This window comes from Hipposideros armiger, unplaced genomic scaffold, assembly GCF_001890085.2.
Source record: "Hipposideros armiger isolate ML-2016 unplaced genomic scaffold, ASM189008v1 scaffold_188, whole genome shotgun sequence".
Lineage (NCBI taxonomy): Eukaryota > Metazoa > Chordata > Mammalia > Chiroptera > Hipposideridae > Hipposideros > Hipposideros armiger.
Genome location: NW_017731538.1, coordinates 2,483,970 through 2,503,752, shown reverse-complemented (window position 1 = coordinate 2,503,752; position 19,783 = coordinate 2,483,970). Strand labels below are relative to the sequence as shown.

The following is a 19,783-nucleotide window of genomic DNA, read 5'->3' as shown; positions in this document are numbered from 1 at the left end:
CAGTACCTGTGTTTCTTAATGTATTACTCCAGCCCACTTAATTAATTTATTAACTTACTTAGTCCCTATAGGCTTTGAGTTTTTTACCCTGTTTTAGAATTCTCTTTTTGTGGAATGTGGGTCTTGTATTTTTACCCTTAGAGACCTTACAGAGGGAACTTTTTAAATAGGAAGGGTTGCAGTTTTCAGCTGACTCCTGTTCTTAGAAAGCTGAAGATTTTGGACTTTAAAAACAATTCAAGGAACCAGTTAGATGAGGCTAGCTAGAGTCCTTGGTTTTTACAATCACTGGTATCAATCTATTTAGAAGTAGAATGTAATTTTTATAAATATCTTTGTACTTTAATAGTTGATGGTTACATAATTTCACAGTTCTCTTACTGTTATATTAGATTTTGTTATTTGTTAGGGAAAGTGGTATTGTGGTTAATAACATAAAATTCTTTGAAAACTACCATACAGACTACACAAATATCAGTATTTAAGCAACAGTGCATGCACAAAAATTATGCCATTTATAAGAAAATTTAAAATTTAAAAACTGTCTATATGGTGATATTAAAGAATTATTAAATTTTTAAAGGTACAATAATGGTATTACGATTAGTTTTAAAAAGAAAGAATTCTTAATTTTAGAGAACATACCAATATATTTACAAAAGAAATGATAAGTAGTCTGGGATTTACTTCAAAATAATATGGGAGGAGAGAAGTGGGGAAAGGGTATAGGTGAAACAAAAATGGCTATGAATTAATAATTGTTGATGTTAGGTGATGGTTTTTATTAAGCTGGTGTTCATTATGCTGTTGACTGCAAATACTTAAAAATTCCTAAAATAAGTGAGTAAATAAGTAAATTAATATAGTGCATAACTGGTAAAATTCAAGGGACTATTTTTTTCTCTAATAGTTCTTAATGAAGGATCTTTTTTAGTACCTTGAGAATGTCATTGTGAGCATCGATATTATATTTCTAAATTATATGAAAGACAATTATTAAAGATAGTTGATAGATAGCATGTTGAATAAATTAGTTTTTTCTGTATTGAACTAGAACAATATAATTTGATAATAGATGAAGATGTAAGCTTGTGACCCCTATCCACAATTTTCTAATTGATTTAATGTTTTAAAAAGCAAAATGATAGTGTTATAAAGTTTGATAAAAGCTAACTTTGATAGTGTCCAGAGAGTTACTAAAATAACAAAGGTTTTTATTAAACATGTTTTTTTTTGTTTGTTTTTTTGTTTTTCAAGAAATTTTGAACATCTTATACCTGATGCTCCTGAACTGATACATGATTTTCTGGTGAATGAGAAGGATGCAAGTTGCAAAAGGAATGCATTTATGATGCTAATTCATGCAGATCAGGTGAAATGCTTTTTAAAAATTACTTTGATGACTGTATTGAAATGAGAATTAAAAGTATTACATAGGTTTAATCAAATTTTTAGTAAATTTGTTTATAGTACATGTGATTTGTATGTTTTGATTAATTTAGATTTTCAAACTTAATTTGTAAAAAATACAGTTTTAACCTTTTCTGAAATATTGCTTATGTATATATCCTTTTTTTATTTATTTTTATTTTTTATTTATTTTTTTATTTTTTTAAGATTTTTGCTGGGGAATTGGGGGAAGGGGAACAGACAAGTTGCTGTCGTTTTGTTCAATCTAGTTGTGGAGGATGTTGCTTCACTGGCCCAAGTTGGCACCATCATTGCGCTCTTCTCTGGCGAGGCAGATCAGTCGCCGGCTTCTGGACGGCCGCTCACTGCGGCTGCTGGCCGCTCACGCTGGCTGCTGGCTGCATACGGTAGCCCATGGCAACACTCTGCAACAGGGGCTGCAGCCTACGCTGTCGCTGGTGACTCATGGCAGCCCAGCTCCAGGTTGAGCTGTTGTTCAGCATCTTAGCTGTGGAGGGCAGTGTCACTGGCCCTCATATGTGGGATCCGAACTGGGGCCCTCTGGCATCCTAAGCGAGTTCTCAACCATCGCGCCACTCAGCCGGCCCATATCCTTTTTTTAAAAGTAAACATTGGAGAGGCATTTAAGAACAACCACTTTACTGTTTTTCCAGATTGAAATTATTGCAGCCATATCCTGTGGCACTTTGAGGCTTTGATTTCCTGGTTTTCCTTCTCTTTAAATCTATAGATTTAAAATTGTTCAATAGAGGGGGAGCGGGGTTGTCACTGTGAGGGGTAAAAAGTATAGCTATTGCACTGTGTTGTACAGCTGAAACTAATTTAAAAAATGTATTTCACAATAAAAAAAAGTAAATTACTAAAATTGTTCAATAGAGAACAATAGTAGCTTTCTATAAAGTCCACCCTGAGCCATGTCTGCGAAAGAAGGGTAACTTTCAGTTTAGATGTGTATTCTTATTAAGCTCTTCAAATCTCAGAAGCAGATATCAACTTTGCATCCAGCTCTGCTGGTGGTTCAAGTTTATGGATCTCCTGGTTAGCAGCGACTCTGCATACCTTGGTGGCATCCAATCTTGGAATTTTTGCTATCCAGTATTTATTTTCAAAATGCGGGAAATAATATGCATGAAGATTAAAAAATACGTAGTCTGTTCATTCCTTTGAAATCTAGAAGCTGTCATTTTATCTTTGTAAACAAGATTGTAAGAAAACTTATTTAGTTAACAATGTTTTGTCCTCTTTAGAGTTGATTTTACTGACCTGTGTTTTTATTTTACCTACGTGAAGAAACAAAATCAGAAATAGTTTAATAAAATTTGTTGATACTTTTACTATAGAGATGTTGTTGAAGCCATAGTTCTATGTATCACAGTGTTCAGTATATGAGAATCGATGAGATTTTTCTTCTAGGTCTCAGAAATAGGAATAACTATACCCCTAAGCAGCTGGTTTGTTCTGATTGTATAGATGCTCTGAATCATGACCCTGAATACATAATGGTTTTCTCCTTGGTTTAGCTGCTAGAAAATTCGGATCCCAGATTTGTGGCCCATTTTTAGAATATATATTTGACTTTATGTGTTAACTGTCGTTTTTTTCTTTCAGTTAATTTTTCTTTGTCCTGATTTTCTCATTTGTTTTGTATTTAGTTGTGCATATTTTTTAAAGTTGCATTAAGTCCTATTTTTTAATGAGGTGGAGTTTGATCAATATATTCTTATTTTTTTAGGATCGAGCTTTGGATTACCTAAGTACTTGTATTGATCAAGTTCAGACATTTGGAGACATTCTTCAATTGGTTATTGTTGAACTAATTTATAAGGTAAGACTAATTAGGATGGGTAAAACAAACAGTTTAAGATATGGGAAAGCAGTCTTTCTGGGAAGCTGCTTAATTGCTAGGATATATGTTTTAATAGTAGAAATATTTTATAGCATTACCTGTTAAAGTCTTGTTTTCCTTTGTTTTATTTTGTTTTCCAAGTACTTGCTTACATATTTTTCTAAACCTCTGTAAAGAATTCTATAAAAATTCATGGCTTGACCCAATACAACTGCAAAGAAATTGTTGTGTACTTCTCAGTCACTGAATAGATTTTGAATTAGGCTTTGGAATAAAATTCAAGATCTTTTCTTGACTACTTCAGAAATCTAAAAACAAACAATAAAAGCCATCATGCTTTTTATGTTCCCTGTTTGCAAAAGAGAAGAGAGACTTTAAATATCTTAATATGACATTGCAAGCCATTGACTAACAGGAAATCTAAAACTAGATAAGAGATTTGGTTTTAAAATGAAGTACTTTACCGGCAACATTTTAATTATATATTCTTTGAAAGAATTGATTGCATCTGAATGTTCTGATAAAATAAAAGATGCAGTAACATTCATTTTTGCTGTTGATACCATTGGCGGCCAACAAAATCTACATCAGGAATGATTTTATTGAGTAGGATGGTATGCACAAAAAAATACCCATAGCAGACACTGCTAATTAATTATAGCCATCTTTGCTTCTGCAGGAAAGAGGCCCCTTTTAATACAGGGTACCAGGCACTCAGAAGTGGCATTTAGATGAAACCAGAATTGTAAATATATAGTTTTGATTCATATGTATGGTTTAAGGATGCCACTGAGGTTCTCAGAAATAGGGGTTCTCTGCTATCCAGTGACTTCTTTGTCTAGCAGGGTCCAGGTTATAGGAAGAGAGATTAGCTTTTGAGTCATGCCCAAGTAATAGAGATTTGACTGGATACATTTTAGGAAAATCCAACATAACTACTAAATTCAAAAGAGAAAAAATAAAGGATATTTTCTTCACAGGTAAAAGTACTAAGATGCATTTAGAACAGGATAGAAAGTTTTAGTTGTCCCCTTAATATTGAATATGGTTCCAAATAATAAGTAGTAGTTCTTGAAAAAGAGGTATCTTGCTTGCTTTGAGAACTAGTATTTTCTTTTTATCAGATGTTGAGATTTGTATAATCCACCATGTTTCTTTTTGACATGACATCCAGAATAAAAATTGATCAAATTTAATAACCTGTCACAGTACCTATATTAGTGTATTTGGTTATTGAGTTGTTGTCCTTGCTTTTGCACTTTACATTTTCTATTTCACTTGTGTATAGTATGCATCTTTTATTATAAGCCATCCGAAAGCCATTTGTGAAAGAGTAAAAGTACAAATTGTGATTGAAAGAATAAATGAATGAGTAACTGTAACAATTACTTGAAGTAAAACCTATTTCTTTCTGAAATTTCCAGTGTTGTGTCACAGTGTCTCATCCCAGGTTGGCTGGCATCTTCAGACTATTCTTAGTTTTCAAGTTAAGAAAAGTAGCATTTCATAAGCTGACACCCATTTTTTAAAAATCCATTTTAAAGCAAGTGTTCTGAAGTCAGTTGGACCCTAAATGTTTTTTTCTCCAGGTCTGTCATGCAAATCCATCAGAAAGGGCTCGCTTCATTCGTTGCATCTATAACTTATTACAGTCATCCAGCCCCGCCGTCAAGTATGAAGCCGCCGGAACATTAGTGACACTCTCTAGTGCCCCTACTGCAATCAAGGTACTGCTTATTTCTCTCAGGGCCAATTAGATGAGAGGTATGCTGTCTTATCACTTAGGATTTAGTGACATGGCAGTTTATCATGTGGTTACATGGTGTCACATGGCATAGAAATAACAACTCCGAATTCTATGAAATTACTGGATTCCTTAGCCCGACCTTCCTTCTTTTCTTCCTTCCTGCTTTCATTCATATATACATGGAGAGAGACGCAGAGACAAAGAGAGAATACCAATCTATCTAATTTCAGGAGAATGATACTGGTATTTTAAGATCTCTCCCCATACTTTAATGACATTAAAAACTAGATCTGGGAGAATGAATTCTGGATCCTAAGTGATGGATCCTAAAAAAAAGTTTCCAGTGAGTATTTTCAATAATGGAGTATTATCTTTCTCTTCTTTAATTTACTGTATCAAGACTATATGAGGGAAAAAGCACTATATGAGGAGCCCCTAATATTTTCAGAGAATGAATAGTTCTAGAAAGTCAGATTTTATAAATAGAATTTACTGCTTTACTCACCAATACTTCAAACTTTTTATATTGAGGGAGGGCCAGCCGAGTGGCTCAGTTGGTTAAGAGCTCGCTCAACAGTGTGAGCTCTGAGCAACAGGGTCGCTGGTTCAATTTCTGGCCCAAGCTGAGCTGCCAACAGGTGGCAGGATGGCTCAGCTAAAAAAAAATGATAACAAAACTTTTTTTATTGAAATAATTTTAGACTTACAGAAAAGTTGTAAAAATACGGCAAAGTTTCCATTATCCTTCACCCACCTGCCTGTGAATCTCATGTCTTCTATAATGATTGTATAATTGTCAAAACTAAGAAATTACAATTAGAACAATATTGTCAACTATAGACTTTATTCGAATTTCACCAGTTTCCCCACTAATGCCCATTTTCTGTCCCAGGATCTAGTCCAGGCTCCCACAAGACACCTAGTTTTCATGTGTCAGTCTCCTCTGTGACAGTTACTCAGCCTTTCCTTGTTTTTCATGACATTGACACTTTTGAAGAGCATTGGATCACTTTGTAAAGTTTCCCTCAAAATTTGGGCTTGTCTGATGTTTTCTCACAATTACTTGAGGTTATGCACTTTGGGGAAGACTACCACAGAAGTGATGCACCCTTCTCAGTGTATCATAAAGAAGTTCATATGGTTTGTTTGGTTTTGGTTTTTTTTAAGATTTTTTTTTTTTTTAATTGGGAGCTTCGGGAAGGGGAACAGTGTTGAGGAATTGGGGAGGGGGAACAGCCAAGTTGTTGTCCTTCAATCTTAGTTGTGGAGGGCACAGCAAGCTCAGCTCCAAGTCCAGTTGCGCCGCTCAGCTCAAGGTGCTGTGTTCAATTAGTTGAGGGTGGGCACAGCCACCATCCCATGTGGGAGTTGAACCAGCAGCCTCGTTGTTAAGAGCGCACACTCTATACCCTGAGCCACCTGGGTGGCAGCTCAGTTCAAGGTGCCGATTTCAGTCTTTAGTTGCGGGTGGGCATAGCCCACCATCTCAAATAGGCAATCTTGTTGTTAGGAGCACGTGCTCTCACCAGCTGAGCCATCCTGTTGGCAGCTCAGCTCAGGCGTAGCTCACTGGCCCATGTGGGAATCGAACCGGCAACCCTGTTGCTCAGAGCTCGCACTCTTGAGCAAGCTCTTAACCAACCAAGCCACTCAGACGTCCCTGAAGTATTGTACATATGTTGATGTTTATTACTGGTGATGTTAACCCTGATCAGTCGGTTAAGGTAGTGTCTGCCAGATTTCTCCACTCTCGAATTATTTTTCCTTTTGTAATTAGTAAATTTCATGGGAAGAAACTTTGAAAGTGTGCAAATATCCTATTTCTCCTCAAACTTGCACCAACTAATTTTAGCATCCATCAGTGGATATTCTCTACAGCAGTTATTACTGTGGTTTTTTTAATGGTGGTTTTCTATTTCCCTCATTCTACATTTACTAATTGGAGTTCTACAAAAGAGAACTATCCCTTATTCATCCCACCTTCCATTCCTCTCTCCTTTCCTTCCTTCCTTCATCAGTATGGGAATTTTTTTGTATGGATTATAATCCAATATTATTATTATTTATTTTGTTGATTGAATTGTTCCAGGTCATTGGGAGCTCTTTCAGGTTTGTTCCTTTGTCCTCTGCTTTTAATAACTCAGGGTCATCTTAATATTCTTGACTTTTCTGTACTGTAATGCAGATGTGTTAGACTTTGTATGTAAAGTAAAAGGTGCTCAGTAACGATACTTTTTGGAATTGTCTATCTGCTTTTTTCTGCCTCGTTCCTTAGTTTCTAACCTTAATTTTTGGCTGTTAATAAGTGTTTCTGCCTGTTACAGCCCCTTTTCATTCTTTTAATTTATGATGCTTCTAATCTTTTATAAACTTGAAAAATAATGAAATTTGTTAGTATTTAGGGAATAGAAGGACACGTTCATCTGGGGAAAATTCATAAATTCTTAGTACAGGGGTAGTGAATATGTTTTGGCTTTGTGAGGGCTGTCTTCATATTTTCAGATTCTCTATTTAAGATAGATGACTGTTCTCAAAATGTATTTCTTTTTTTATCTAGGCTGCTGCTCAGTGTTACATTGATTTAATTATTAAGGAGAGTGACAACAATGTAAAGCTCATAGTTCTGGATCGATTGGTAGAATTAAAAGAGCATCCTGCTCATGAACGAGTACTACAGGTAAATATTATCTGAAAGAGGAACATCCTAAGTAAAATCTTTTTCAAGTTGAGATAACTTCCAAGCCTTGCCCTTTTCGTTAGCTTGGAGATGGGGCAGTTTAAATTTTGCTCAACTAAGGTGTAACTCCTGTATCACCATAGCTTTTTGGGGCATTGTCTTTACTATAAAAAAATATTTCTAACATGAATTAATATGTTACCTTTTTTCTGTTTGTACTGTACTTGGTATTATTAGCAATAGAGATATATTTGTTTTGATTTGAATGTAATTTACATTTCTTGGAAAATATACCTACTGATTGGGAATAAAAAATGATTATATTCTAGAAAATATCAGCATACCTGTTTAATCTGTGAGAATAATGATTGTTATAAAAATAAAGCCCCATGACAGCTAAATTCAGTACTGACCCTGGATCAGAACCACAACAAAAAATTGTGTATAAAGGACAGTATTGGAACAATTGAATAAATGTGAATGTAGACTGTATATTAGTTTATAGTATTCTTATCAATGTTCTCTGAATTTGATAATTAAGTGTGGTTACTTAAGAAATTATTCTTATTCTTGGGAGGTATACACTAAAATGTTTAGGAGTAGAGAGTATGATAAAGCATATATAGCAAAATATTAACTAATGAATATTAAGTGAGGGTTATACAGGAATTCATTCTTAGACTTTTTAGAATTTATGCAGTGAAAATTTTTTTAAAACATACAATTTTAAAGAAGTAAAACCACTTTTAATTTTGCTATGTTTTAAAATATCTGCCATAGATTTTTATTTTTTATTTTTTGTTTGTTTTTTGTTTTTTTAGCTGAGCCATCCCGCCACCTGTTGGCAGCTCACGGCTGCTCAGCTCGGGCTGACTCGAACTGCTGTTGCTCAGAGCTCAAACTCTTGAGCGAGCTCTTAACCAACTGAGCCACTCAGCCGGCCCTTGCCATAGATTTTTTTAAGTATGCATCTTTAAAAGACTACATTTTTCTGCAGAGTCAAAATAACATTATCACACTTAACAAAATTTTAATAATTTCTTAATATTATCTAATACCAACTCCAAACTTAGATTTTACCAGATGTCCCCCAAATGCCCTTTTTTATGTGGTTTGCCCAATTCATGACTATACATCATATCTGGTTATGTCCGTTAAGTCTCTTACTTTGAGCAATCTCTTTGTTTCATGACGCTGACTTGTTGAAGATACCAGGCCAGTTGCTCTGTAAGGTACCCCTCTGAGTGTGTCTGGTTGCTTTCTTGTGGTGTCAGTTAGCTTGTTCCTCTGACTTCTATATTTCCTATAAACTGTAAGTTTGATTTAAAGCTTGATAGACTCAGAGTAAATATTTTCAGTTTGAACGCATCATATGTGATATTACATACTTCATATTACATTATATCAGGAGACCCAAAACATGTGATTCTTTCACCACTAGTGTTTTTATTATTGATCAAAGAATTAAGGTGATGATGCACAGACCTTCCATTCTACAGTTAAGATTTTCTTCTTATGACCAGCATTACTGGTGTTAATTCTGGATATTTTGTTCTTTTTCAGGATCTGGTTATGGACATCCTAAGAGTATTGAGCACACCAGACTTAGAAGTACGCAAGAAAACTCTGCAGTTAGCACTGGATCTTGTCTCTTCTAGGAATGTGGAAGAGGTAAAACAAAACTTTTTTTTTTTTTCCTATTACTATTATTATTATTTTTTAATTGGGGAAGGGGAACAGTGTTGGGGAATTGGAGAGAGGGACCAGCCAAGTTGTTGTTCTTCATTCAATCTTAGTTGTGGAGGGCGCCAGTCGCCATCTGGCTGCCCATCTGCAGCTGGTGGCCTCTAAGCTCAAGGTGCTGTGTTACAATCTTAGTTGTGGGTGGGTGTAGCTGCCATCCCCTGCGGGAGTTGAACCAACAGCCTTGTTGTCAAGAGTGCATGCTCTGTCTGCTGAGCCATCTGGGCAGCAGCTCAGCTCAAGGTGCTGAGTTCAGTCTTAGTTGTGGGCAGATGTAACCCACCATCAAACAGGCAGTCTTGTTAGGAGCACGTGCTCTCACCAGCTGAGCCATCCTGCCACCTGTTGGCAACTCAGCAGCAACTCAGCCCAGGTGCAGTGTCACTGGCCCGTGTGGGAATCGAACCGGTGGCCCTGTTGCTCAGAGCTCCCGCTCTTAAGCTAACTCTTTACCAACTGAGCCACTCGGCCAGCTCCTAAAACAAAACTCTTGATAGCAAGTTTGTAAGCTGTCAGCCAAACGTGATGTAATCCTCATTTAATTTTACTTTGTTATAGCTGGTTATTGTCTTGAAGAAGGAAGTGATTAAAACAAATAATGTGTCTGAGCATGAAGATACTGACAAATATAGACAACTCCTTGTGCGAACATTGCATTCCTGTTCTGTCCGATTTCCAGATATGGCTGCAAATGTTATTCCTGTGGTATGTAATTCTGATTACCGTAATTTTGAAATTCTCTAAAAGAATAAAATTTTCTAGTTATTCTGTACTTAAACTCTGGAAGTCTCAACTGTCTGGAATTATTAAACCTCACAGTCAGAAGGGATCTTTATGTCCACTCTTAAGCTCAGAAGAATAGACTCTTAACTTTTTCTCTTCCATCTTCATCAAAAAGAAAAAAGCAAATAAAAATAAAGTGACAGAAATACCTTTGCATGTTGTTATAATTGATGTTTGTTATAATTACCTAAAGTAAAATTATTCTGGGTATACGTATCAGTAGGGCAAATAAGTATTCCTTTCAATAGTTTTACCTCTTAAAGTTGAAGGATTCAGTTATAGGAAAAATTTACATACCTAGAGTATGTTCTTTTCTGTCACTGTCAGCTAAATGACAGAGGTATATTATTGTAATTTCAAATTTTGCCTTTGTGTTCTGAATTTTTTCTAAAATTTTTTCTAAGTTAGTTACAACTTAGGAGTATCCAATTTATTTCGAGTTGTGGATTCCCACCTTGTGTTGTATAGTGAGTTTTGTAATAAACTTTGCTGCACATAAAACAGAAAATCCATTGTAACTGGGTTTACGTAATGGTACTTGTCTCTCAACATACATTTTGTTACATGTTTGAAAATTATTAATTACATACTTGTAAATTTTTAATTTTAGTAAACCTTACTAAAAATTGCTTAAGGTTGTTATCCTCTTTTCCTTTGTTTTTATTTTAGTTAATGGAATTTCTCAGCGACAGTAATGAAGCAGCAGCTGCTGATGTCTTGGAGTTTGTTCGTGAAGCCATTCAGCGCTTTGATAACCTGAGAATGCTTATTGTTGAGAAGATGCTTGAAGTCTTTCATGCTATTAAATCCGTCAAGTAGGTTTAAAATCTGTTTAAATGTAAAATCAAGTAAACATATTACTGGTGTCTATCTTTAAAGGGCCAGTTGAGAAAATATAAGGAAGGAAAGATGACTGAAAACAAGACAAAATACATATGACAGCAGTCATCACCTCACCCCCATCCTTGGTTAACTCATAATCTGTGGGCAACATTTATTTTCGTAGTTGTTATTTAGCTACGTAGGTTTCTCTATCCTGATTTCCTCTAAAACACTGACTCCTGAAGTGACTAAGGAACATATTTTTTAAAGGTATCGCTTTTAGGATATAATTTGCATCCCCTTTTAGCATTTATTGAAATGAAGAATTACAAATGCAACCTAAATCTGACATTGTGTTTCCCTTCAGATAGCCTTTCTAATGAGAAAGGACTGTTACATCCTAATTTTGTTTCATTTAAAGCATCTGATAGATAGACTATAATGGACTTGCATTATATCTACCTAGACAGAAAAGAAAGGACTATTACAAAATTGTTTTTCTGGTTGAAAATGTACTGTTATTTAAGCAAGTGAGAAAGATTTGCTTACTTGGTGAGAAAAGAGAATATATCAAGGTTTTGCTTTTGACAGCTATGATCTCTTAGAGCTTCAGTTTCTAGAAACTTTTTTTTTTTTTTTTAATTTTATTGGGGAACAGTGTGTTTTTCCAGGACCCATCAGCTCCAAGTCAAGTGGTTGTTTCAGGCTAGTTGTGGAGGGCGCAGCTCAGTGGCCCATGTGGGGATCGAACTGGCAACCTTGGTGTTATGAGCACTGAGCCCTGCACTCTAACCACCTGAGCCCACCGGCCGCCCCTAAAATTCTTTAAAGAATAAATTTAAGGAAAATCTTAGGGAAAACATAACTGAAGACTTTATTCACTTTAACATTTTTAACTAGAAAATAGTTGCTTTCTTTACTTGTAGGGTTTTTTTGTTACTGGTCCTTTGTACTCCTTCCTGGTCCATTGTTCTGTTCGGCATCCTGCCTCTTCTTTTCAGTGACTACAAATAAAAAGTACTTTTACATTAAAATAATAAATCTTTTATAATACTAAGTGATAAAATCAAGTTTATCTTAACGATGTCCTAAGGAAGATAGCACCTTTCTGAGAAACATTCTGATATTTTATTTTTACTACTGAGATTTCCAGTTTTAAAATGCTGCTAATAGTGATGGATGAGACATTGTTTTCCTTTTAATCCTTGTGATTTCTGTAGAGAATCAAAGAAACTTAGTGTCTTTGTTATATTCTTTCCTAAAATGTCATCCATGATCCCTTAGACTTGCACAATCTTTTTTTCTCGCTTGAGCATAAATTCACAAAGAAAGATCTCTTCTTCAAGATTCGTTGGCAACGTCAGTGTTTCAGAACGTGTGTTCTTGCCTTAGGATTTACCGAGGAGCGCTCTGGATCCTGGGAGAATACTGTAGTACCAAGGAAGACATTCAGAGTGTGATGACTGAGGTCCGCAGGTCCCTTGGGGAGGTACGTTTCACTTTAGTCAGTGCTCCATTGTATGGTGATTTGTACTTCAGTACATTTGACTTTTATGTGGTGATTTGCTTTTGTGTTTTTATTTAGCACTGACTGTGCTAAGAACTCTGAAAAATGTATTTTAATTACCCAGATGATTAAGCCTTAGGAGCTATGGGAAATTAGGGGAATTCCCCTCCCCTGCATTGAGCCATAATACCTATTCTTTTATCTGTATTATTTACCCTTCTGGATAAGATTTTATTTGAACAAAAGGTGCTGTCTTTTAAATAAAGAAAAACACTTGTAAAGCTCAGCTTTAGCCTATGTGTTCTGAACAAAGAATGCAAATATAAGAACAGAGCTGACTTTACAATATTTATGTACGAAAACTGGCAGTATTTCCTCATTCAAACAACCATATGGGAGAAAAGATTAGAACTAGGGATTGTTAGGAGACCTGGGTTCCAGTCTTGCTTCTGCCAGTGGATATAAGTTCTAGGACCTTGGATATAAGTTCCTTAACCTGACTGGACATCATATATAAAATAAATATATAAAATAAAGGAATTGATAGGTAATGATTGAAGGTTTTTAGAGCTCTTAAATTGGATGATGGACTGGTATGGTATTAAGGAATAAATACCTAGTAGCTATTTGATTTTTTTTAAAAAGGTAATTGATGAAGTTATTTTGTGCAAATAAGTTAGATTTATTTCATTATAGAGGTATGTATTTCAAGGGAAGGGATGGAGAAGAGGAATAAGAGTATCTACTTAGTCACTGTCCTGAACACTTTCCTTAAGTAACTTGAGTGGAAAGAATTAAGATTTGCATTTAACAGATTAAGAAACTAAGGCTCGGGCTGGCCGAGTGGCTCAGTTGGTTAAGAGCTCGCTCAAGTGAGCAACAGAGGTTCAATTCCCAGCCCAAGCTGAGCTGCTGCTGAGCTGCCAACAGGTGGCAGGATGGCTCAGCTAAAAAAAAAAGAAACTAAGGCTTATAGTAGTTTAGTTTAATTAATTTGCCCCAAACCATTTAACTAGTAAGTGGCATCCAGTTCACAAGCCTCTGTTCTTCTCATTACATTACCATGGGAAGGAAAGAAAATTGAAAGCAGAGTTCCAAGTTCCAAGAGTCCCATTGGGGGAATGTCTTTGCTACAGAAATGATTGAATATTTAAATATGATTTTGCTTGCTATTGATATTATTACAAAGTTGATGTTTCCAATTGATTTTTAGATCCCAATTGTAGAGTCAGAAATAAAGAAAGAAGCTGGTGAATTAAAACCTGAAGAGGAAATAACTGTGGGACCAGTTCAGAAATTGGTAACTGAGATGGGCACCTATGCAACTCAGAGTGCCCTTAGCAGCTCTAGACCCACCAAGAAAGAGGAAGAAAGGTAATTTGCAGCACTCGTGCTCAGCCAGCTACCATGTTTTGCTGTGTATAATGCACTCCCGTATATAATGCGCACCCACGTTTTTGGCCCAACCTTTCAGGGAAAAAAATCTTTCATTTTAATTTTTTAATTCAAATTTTTATTTGTTTACGTTTAGGTACTTGTTTTTTGTGTTATAAAGGAATTTTAACATTTATTTTTAACATATTATGGTACAAGAAATTTTATGTAACAAATAATTATAGAACACAAGAACAGATACAAGGTACAAGAAATTTTATGTACTGATAACAAATTTACAATATTTACGCATCATAGAAGGCCAGGAACTCTTCGTTGTTGCAAGTTTGTCGTTAAGTTCAACAAAGCTGATTATTGTATTCCAGGATATTATTTTGCATATGGATATCGTTATTGATTTCTAGAGTTATACTTTTAACTCATAAGCATAAATAAAAGAGTTAAAACATTTATATAGATACGGAGTTAGTACATTTATGTATAATGCACATCCATATTTTTCCCTCACAAATTTGGGCAAAAAAGTGTGCATTATATGTGGCAAAATACAGTATACTTTTTTTTTATTAATCTGTGTGTATAAAACATGTGATTTCTTTCCTCTTATTTGCTTTTTTGACCAAAATGGAAATCTTTGCCATTTAAGATACTTGAAAGGAGGACATTTAAGTTCTTTCTCTCAGAAATTGTGTTGATGGTTTGAATCCTGTTCCTTATGACTTTTTCATTGAAATAACTGTGTTCTGTTTAAACTAAAATGATTTTACTCATGTAGAAAATGCTAAGTTGAGGTAATTTTTATGATACTGGAGTTTCATTGCCTATTATTTAGGAAATGTGTTTTGGAAGATTTTCCACTTCTAACTGGAGCAATAAAATTTTGATGATTTCCTCCTTATTTTGCTCTCCAGTTTTATAGTGAATATGATGAAAATAATGCCTAAAATTTTAATGATGGTTTCTTATGTACTGGGCTTTGTGCTAAGTATTTTGCTTCGTATAATCTTGACAAAAATCCATTGAGATAGTGTATTATTGTCCCATTTTATAGAAGAGAAATTTGAGGCTTGAAGAGTTTTGTAACTCTTCACAATAAACAAGCACTGTAGATAAGCTGGGATTTGAATGTGGAGCTTTGGCTCTAGTTTATACACCCTTAACCATTTTCTCTTTCCATATTCAGTTGACTCTTGTATCATTTGAATATAAGTTCTAAATCCATGTATTTTTTTCTTTTCCTTTTTCATTCTCAAGAGAGCTAAAGAGGGAGCTAGTTGAGATCCTTGTCATTGAAGGGGGGCAGTGAGAGTGTTAAATAGCCTTACTTAAATGATTTATGCAAAAGCTACAAGCTGCCTAGTAAGTTGGTGGGTCTCATTTTCCTTGATTGCTCTGCAGACCTCCCCTGAGAGGATTCCTTCTGGATGGAGATTTTTTTGTCGCTGCCTCCCTTGCCACAACTCTAACCAAGATTGCCTTGCGCTATGTAGCTTTGGTTCAGGAGAAGAAAAAGCAAAATGTAAGTCCCATTTATTCTACATTTACCCAACAAGTGAATGAGTGCCTGCTATATCATTTCACTGTGAGGGACCCAAAAGTGTCATGAAAGAACTTATGGTTTAATGGGAGAAATGGACACAGTAATATAATGTTATTATAAAATTGACAAAGTAATGCAATAATAAGACCTTGTGATTTAGTCCAATGGAAGAGATGTGTTTATGAAATCATTTCTGCTTTCTAGGATTAGTCAAGGCTCAGTGAAGGAAATGCCTCTTTCTCTAGCATCTTCATTCAGTCAGGCATTGCCCACTTTATGCCGGAGATGTCTCTTAAATGTATTCTCATTTCTGCAGTTCGTAACCTTCATTATAGCTTCTGACCATTCTGACTGTATGCTCATTTAAAATATACTTCCATTCTCCCCCCGGACCCCTACTACTATCCTTTGTGTTACTGTTCTACATTTTATTTCTACATATCATGTTATCAGCCCTATGATACATTATTCTTTTTGCTTTAAATAGTTAATTATCTTTTTTTATATATATGCACCATTCTCCCCCATTTCTTTTTTTTTTTTTTAAGATTTTTATTGGGGAATTGGGGGAAGGGGAACAGACAAGTTGCTGTCCTTTTGTTCTTCAGTCTAGTTGTGGAGGACACTGTTTCACTGGCCCAAGTTGGCACCATCATTGCGCTCTTCCCGGGCGAGGCAGATCAGTCGTTGGCTTCTGGACGGCTACTCACGGCGGCTGCTGGTCGCTCACGCTGGCTGCTGGCTACACAGGGTAGCCCATGGCAACCCACTGCAGCAGGGTCTGCAGCCTGTGCCGTGCTGGTGACTCACCGGAGCCCAGCTCCAGGTTGAGCTGTTGTTCAGCATCTTAGCTGTAGAGGGCAGTGTCACTGTCCCTCATATGTGGGATCCGAACCGGGGCCCTCTGGCGTCCCAAGCCAGCTCTTAACCAACGCGCCACTCGGCCAGCCCTCTCCCCCATTTCTTATTTATCTAGAGTCCACACTCAGATAGGAAGAGGAGTAGACTTAGCCAATTGTAAGAAGTCAAGAGTTGGGAACAGGAGACAAAGCAAAATTCCAATACCTTCCTGAGTGCTTTTTTTTTGCATGTTTTTCTTTATGGTAAAATATACATAACATATAATTGACCATTTTAGTTATTTTTAAGTATACAGTTGAGTTGTGGCATAACATACATCCACACTGTTGTGCAGCTATTACCGCTCTCCATCTGCAGAACTTATCGTCGTCCATCATCCTGAACTAAAACTGTACCCAGCAAACAAAAATTCCCATACTTCCCTCCAGCCCCTGGCAACCACCGTTCTACTTTCTGCCTCTATCAATTTGCCTATTCTATGTACCTTATATAAGTGGAGTCATACAAAAATTGCCCTTTTGCCACTGGCTTATTTCACTTAGCATCATGTCTTCAGGCTTCATCTATATGGTAGCATGTATTAGAATTTCCTTCCTTTTAAGGCTGTATGTATATTATTCCGATTTTATCATGTGTTGTAAATAGTCAGTTTTCTTCTAAAGATTCTTTTAAATGAGAAAAAAGTCAATATTTACCCACATATTTACTAATTAGGATGCTCTTTATTTATGTAAATTCAGATTTCCATCCGATATTTTCTTTCTGCCTAAAGCACTTGATCATTCTTATAATGCAGGTCTGCTGCTGATGAATTCGCTCAGCTTTCATTTGCCTGAAAAAAATCTTTACTTTGCCTTCATTTAAAAGAAAAATATCTCTGTGGTAGAATTGTGAATGTTTTGATTTTGTTCATTTATTTTTTTCATGTTGCTAAAATAAATAGGTAGTGATGTAATAACTAGTAAGAAAAAGATCATTCATGGTCATAGCACTGAAATACAAATCTTGTTAATACTGTAGTGTAGATAGAAACATTACCAGATATAATAACAAAAATCCTTTCTCTCTCCAGAAAGAGTTTAATATGGCTTTTATCTATGAAACACTTTAGTAGTGATCATTTTGTGTTTTATAATACTGCAGTTTTACTTAACATTACAACAAACATTTTCCCATGTTATTCCTAACCCTTCATAATCATAATAATTATAATATTTAATAGCTGCATAGCAGTCCGTTAGATTCCTTCATTTACTTAAGCCACCATATTATTACACATTTTCATTTTAGATTTGGGATTTTCAACTTTTTGTGTGTTTTTTACTTTAATCATTAAAAGAGCAATAAGTGAGATTTAGAGAGCCAGGCATATTCTATGGTGTATTATCCTTTTTTGTCAGTTTATTTTGATTTATTGGCATTAATTTACTTTGTAACTCTCTGTGAGCCATTATTTATTTATTCAGGTCAAGTCACAGTATAATTGTCTATTCTTTAAATTATGCTTGTTAAAAGTTTCCAAGATTCTGTGTCTCAGAATCCATTTTGATTTCTTATAGAAAGGCTGCTGTAGTTCTGCAAGTTGGGAGAGCATTTGCTGACATCTGTTGGGAGAGCCAGGTTTCTGTTAACGTGCTTCATGAAGTTTTCTGAATTTGGTGGAAGGCAGGAGGAAGTTTGGTTTTTTTTTATCATCACACTGGCTTTCCTTCATTTATGCCTCTATTGCTCTTCATTTATTTGTGTAGATTTGTGTTTCTCTGTGGTTTCATATACCTTTGCCTAAAGATTTTGCTTCAACTTTTCTTGTACTGCAGGTCTGTTGGAAGTGAATTCTCTTGGTTTCTGTTTGTCTGAAAAAGTCTATTTCTACATCATCTTTGACAGGTATCTTTGTGGACATAGATTTCTAGGTTGACAGTTTTTCTTTTAGTGCTATGAAGACATTGCTTCCTTGTCTTTTGGCATGCAGCACCATAAAAGGTGTAGCTCCATTATCTTCTGGCTTCCTAATGAAGAGCTTCCTGCCATTCTCATGCCTCTGTATGGAATGTGTCCTATTTTCTCTGGCTGGTTTTTAGATTTTTTTCTCCTTACCACTGGGTTTTAGTAATTTGATTAGAATATGCCTTGGTGTGGTTTTATTCGTGTTTACTTTGCTTGTGCTTCACTGTGCTTCTTGTGGGTTTATAGTTTTTATGAGCACTGGGAAATTTTCAGCGATTATTTATTTCTCCAGCTGTTTTTTTCTGTCCCCTCCTCTTTCCTCTCTTTCTGGAGAGAGTGTCCAGGCTCAGAGGATTGCTGCGCTAATTCCTCTGCTGGTTCTTTCCCAAGGTCTCTGGTAGTTTTGTCATGCATGTGTGCAGATCAGTACTCAGACAAAGGCAGTTTAGTTTGGCAATGACATAGAGCATGTGTCAGGATAATGCTTCATGAGCCTGAAAAAGTAAGTTGGATTCACTTGTGGGAGACTTTGAATAGCTGGCTAAGTAATATGGACTTCAATAAGAAGGCCGTGGGAAGTGGCTAAAGGTATTCCCGTGTGTGAAATGGTTGGTGCACAACAGGATTAAGATAGCAGCAGCAGGTGATCACACTTAACGTCACCAAAATGTGACAACCTGACATTATGTGCCTCCTGATGCAGTACATATGAAATATGAAACATCACCTATCTGGTATGCTAACCAAAAGTGGGGACACTCGATAAAACAACTGGCCTGGACTCTGAAAAAAGTCATTGTGATGGAAAACAATACAAAAAGCCAAGGGACTGGTCTAGATTAAAAGGGACTAGGAGAATAATAGCCAAATAAAATGCATGAAACTGAACTTGGACTTAAAAACAATGAAAACATTTTGTGACAATTAGGAAGATTTATTTGAATTTAGAGTGTATAGTACATATATTTTGGAATTGTTCCATTTCTCAGGTGAGATAATGATATTGCGGTTATATAGGAAACTGTCCTGATTCTTAAGAGACACATGCTGAAGTATGTATGAGGTGAAGTATCTTATTTTCATATGATTAGCTAAAAAAATAAGTGAAGGGCCATCCCAGTGGTGCGTTGGTTAAGAGTTGGCTTGGGACGCCAGCTCTGAGCAGCAGGGCCCCGGTTTGGGTAGCACATGAGGTCCAGTGACTCTGCGCCCTCTACAGCTAAGATGGTGAACAGCAGCTTGTCCTGGAGCTGGGCTGTCGTGAGTCGCTGGCAACGGCATAGGCTGCAGCCCCTACTGCAGTGGGCTGCTGTGAGCTACTGTGAGTGGCTGGCAGCCGGTGGGAGCTGCCATGAGCCGCTGTGAGTGGCCGTCCAATGGCTGACGAGCGACTGCCTCACCTGGGAAGAGCGCAATGATAATACCAACATGGGCCAGTGAAGCGACATCCTCCACAACTAGACTGAAGAACAAAAGGACAGCAA

At 36.1% G+C, this 19,783-nt stretch overlaps 1 protein-coding gene across 1 annotated transcript in view; it reads left to right on the top strand.

Annotated features, from left to right (window-relative positions):
- Positions 1-19,783, top strand: part of COPB1 (coat protein complex I subunit beta 1) — a 35,701-nt gene that overhangs the window by 5,370 nt on the left and 10,548 nt on the right. Inside the window, exons 5-14 of the mRNA XM_019652884.1 lie at positions 1,258-1,372; positions 3,164-3,256; positions 4,867-5,004; positions 7,582-7,701; positions 9,265-9,372; positions 10,003-10,149; positions 10,897-11,042; positions 12,442-12,538; positions 13,770-13,930; positions 15,350-15,470. Coding sequence (XP_019508429.1) covers positions 1,258-1,372; positions 3,164-3,256; positions 4,867-5,004; positions 7,582-7,701; positions 9,265-9,372; positions 10,003-10,149; positions 10,897-11,042; positions 12,442-12,538; positions 13,770-13,930; positions 15,350-15,470 — 1,246 coding nt within the window. The remainder of the gene's footprint in view (positions 1-1,257; positions 1,373-3,163; positions 3,257-4,866; positions 5,005-7,581; positions 7,702-9,264; positions 9,373-10,002; positions 10,150-10,896; positions 11,043-12,441; positions 12,539-13,769; positions 13,931-15,349; positions 15,471-19,783) is intronic.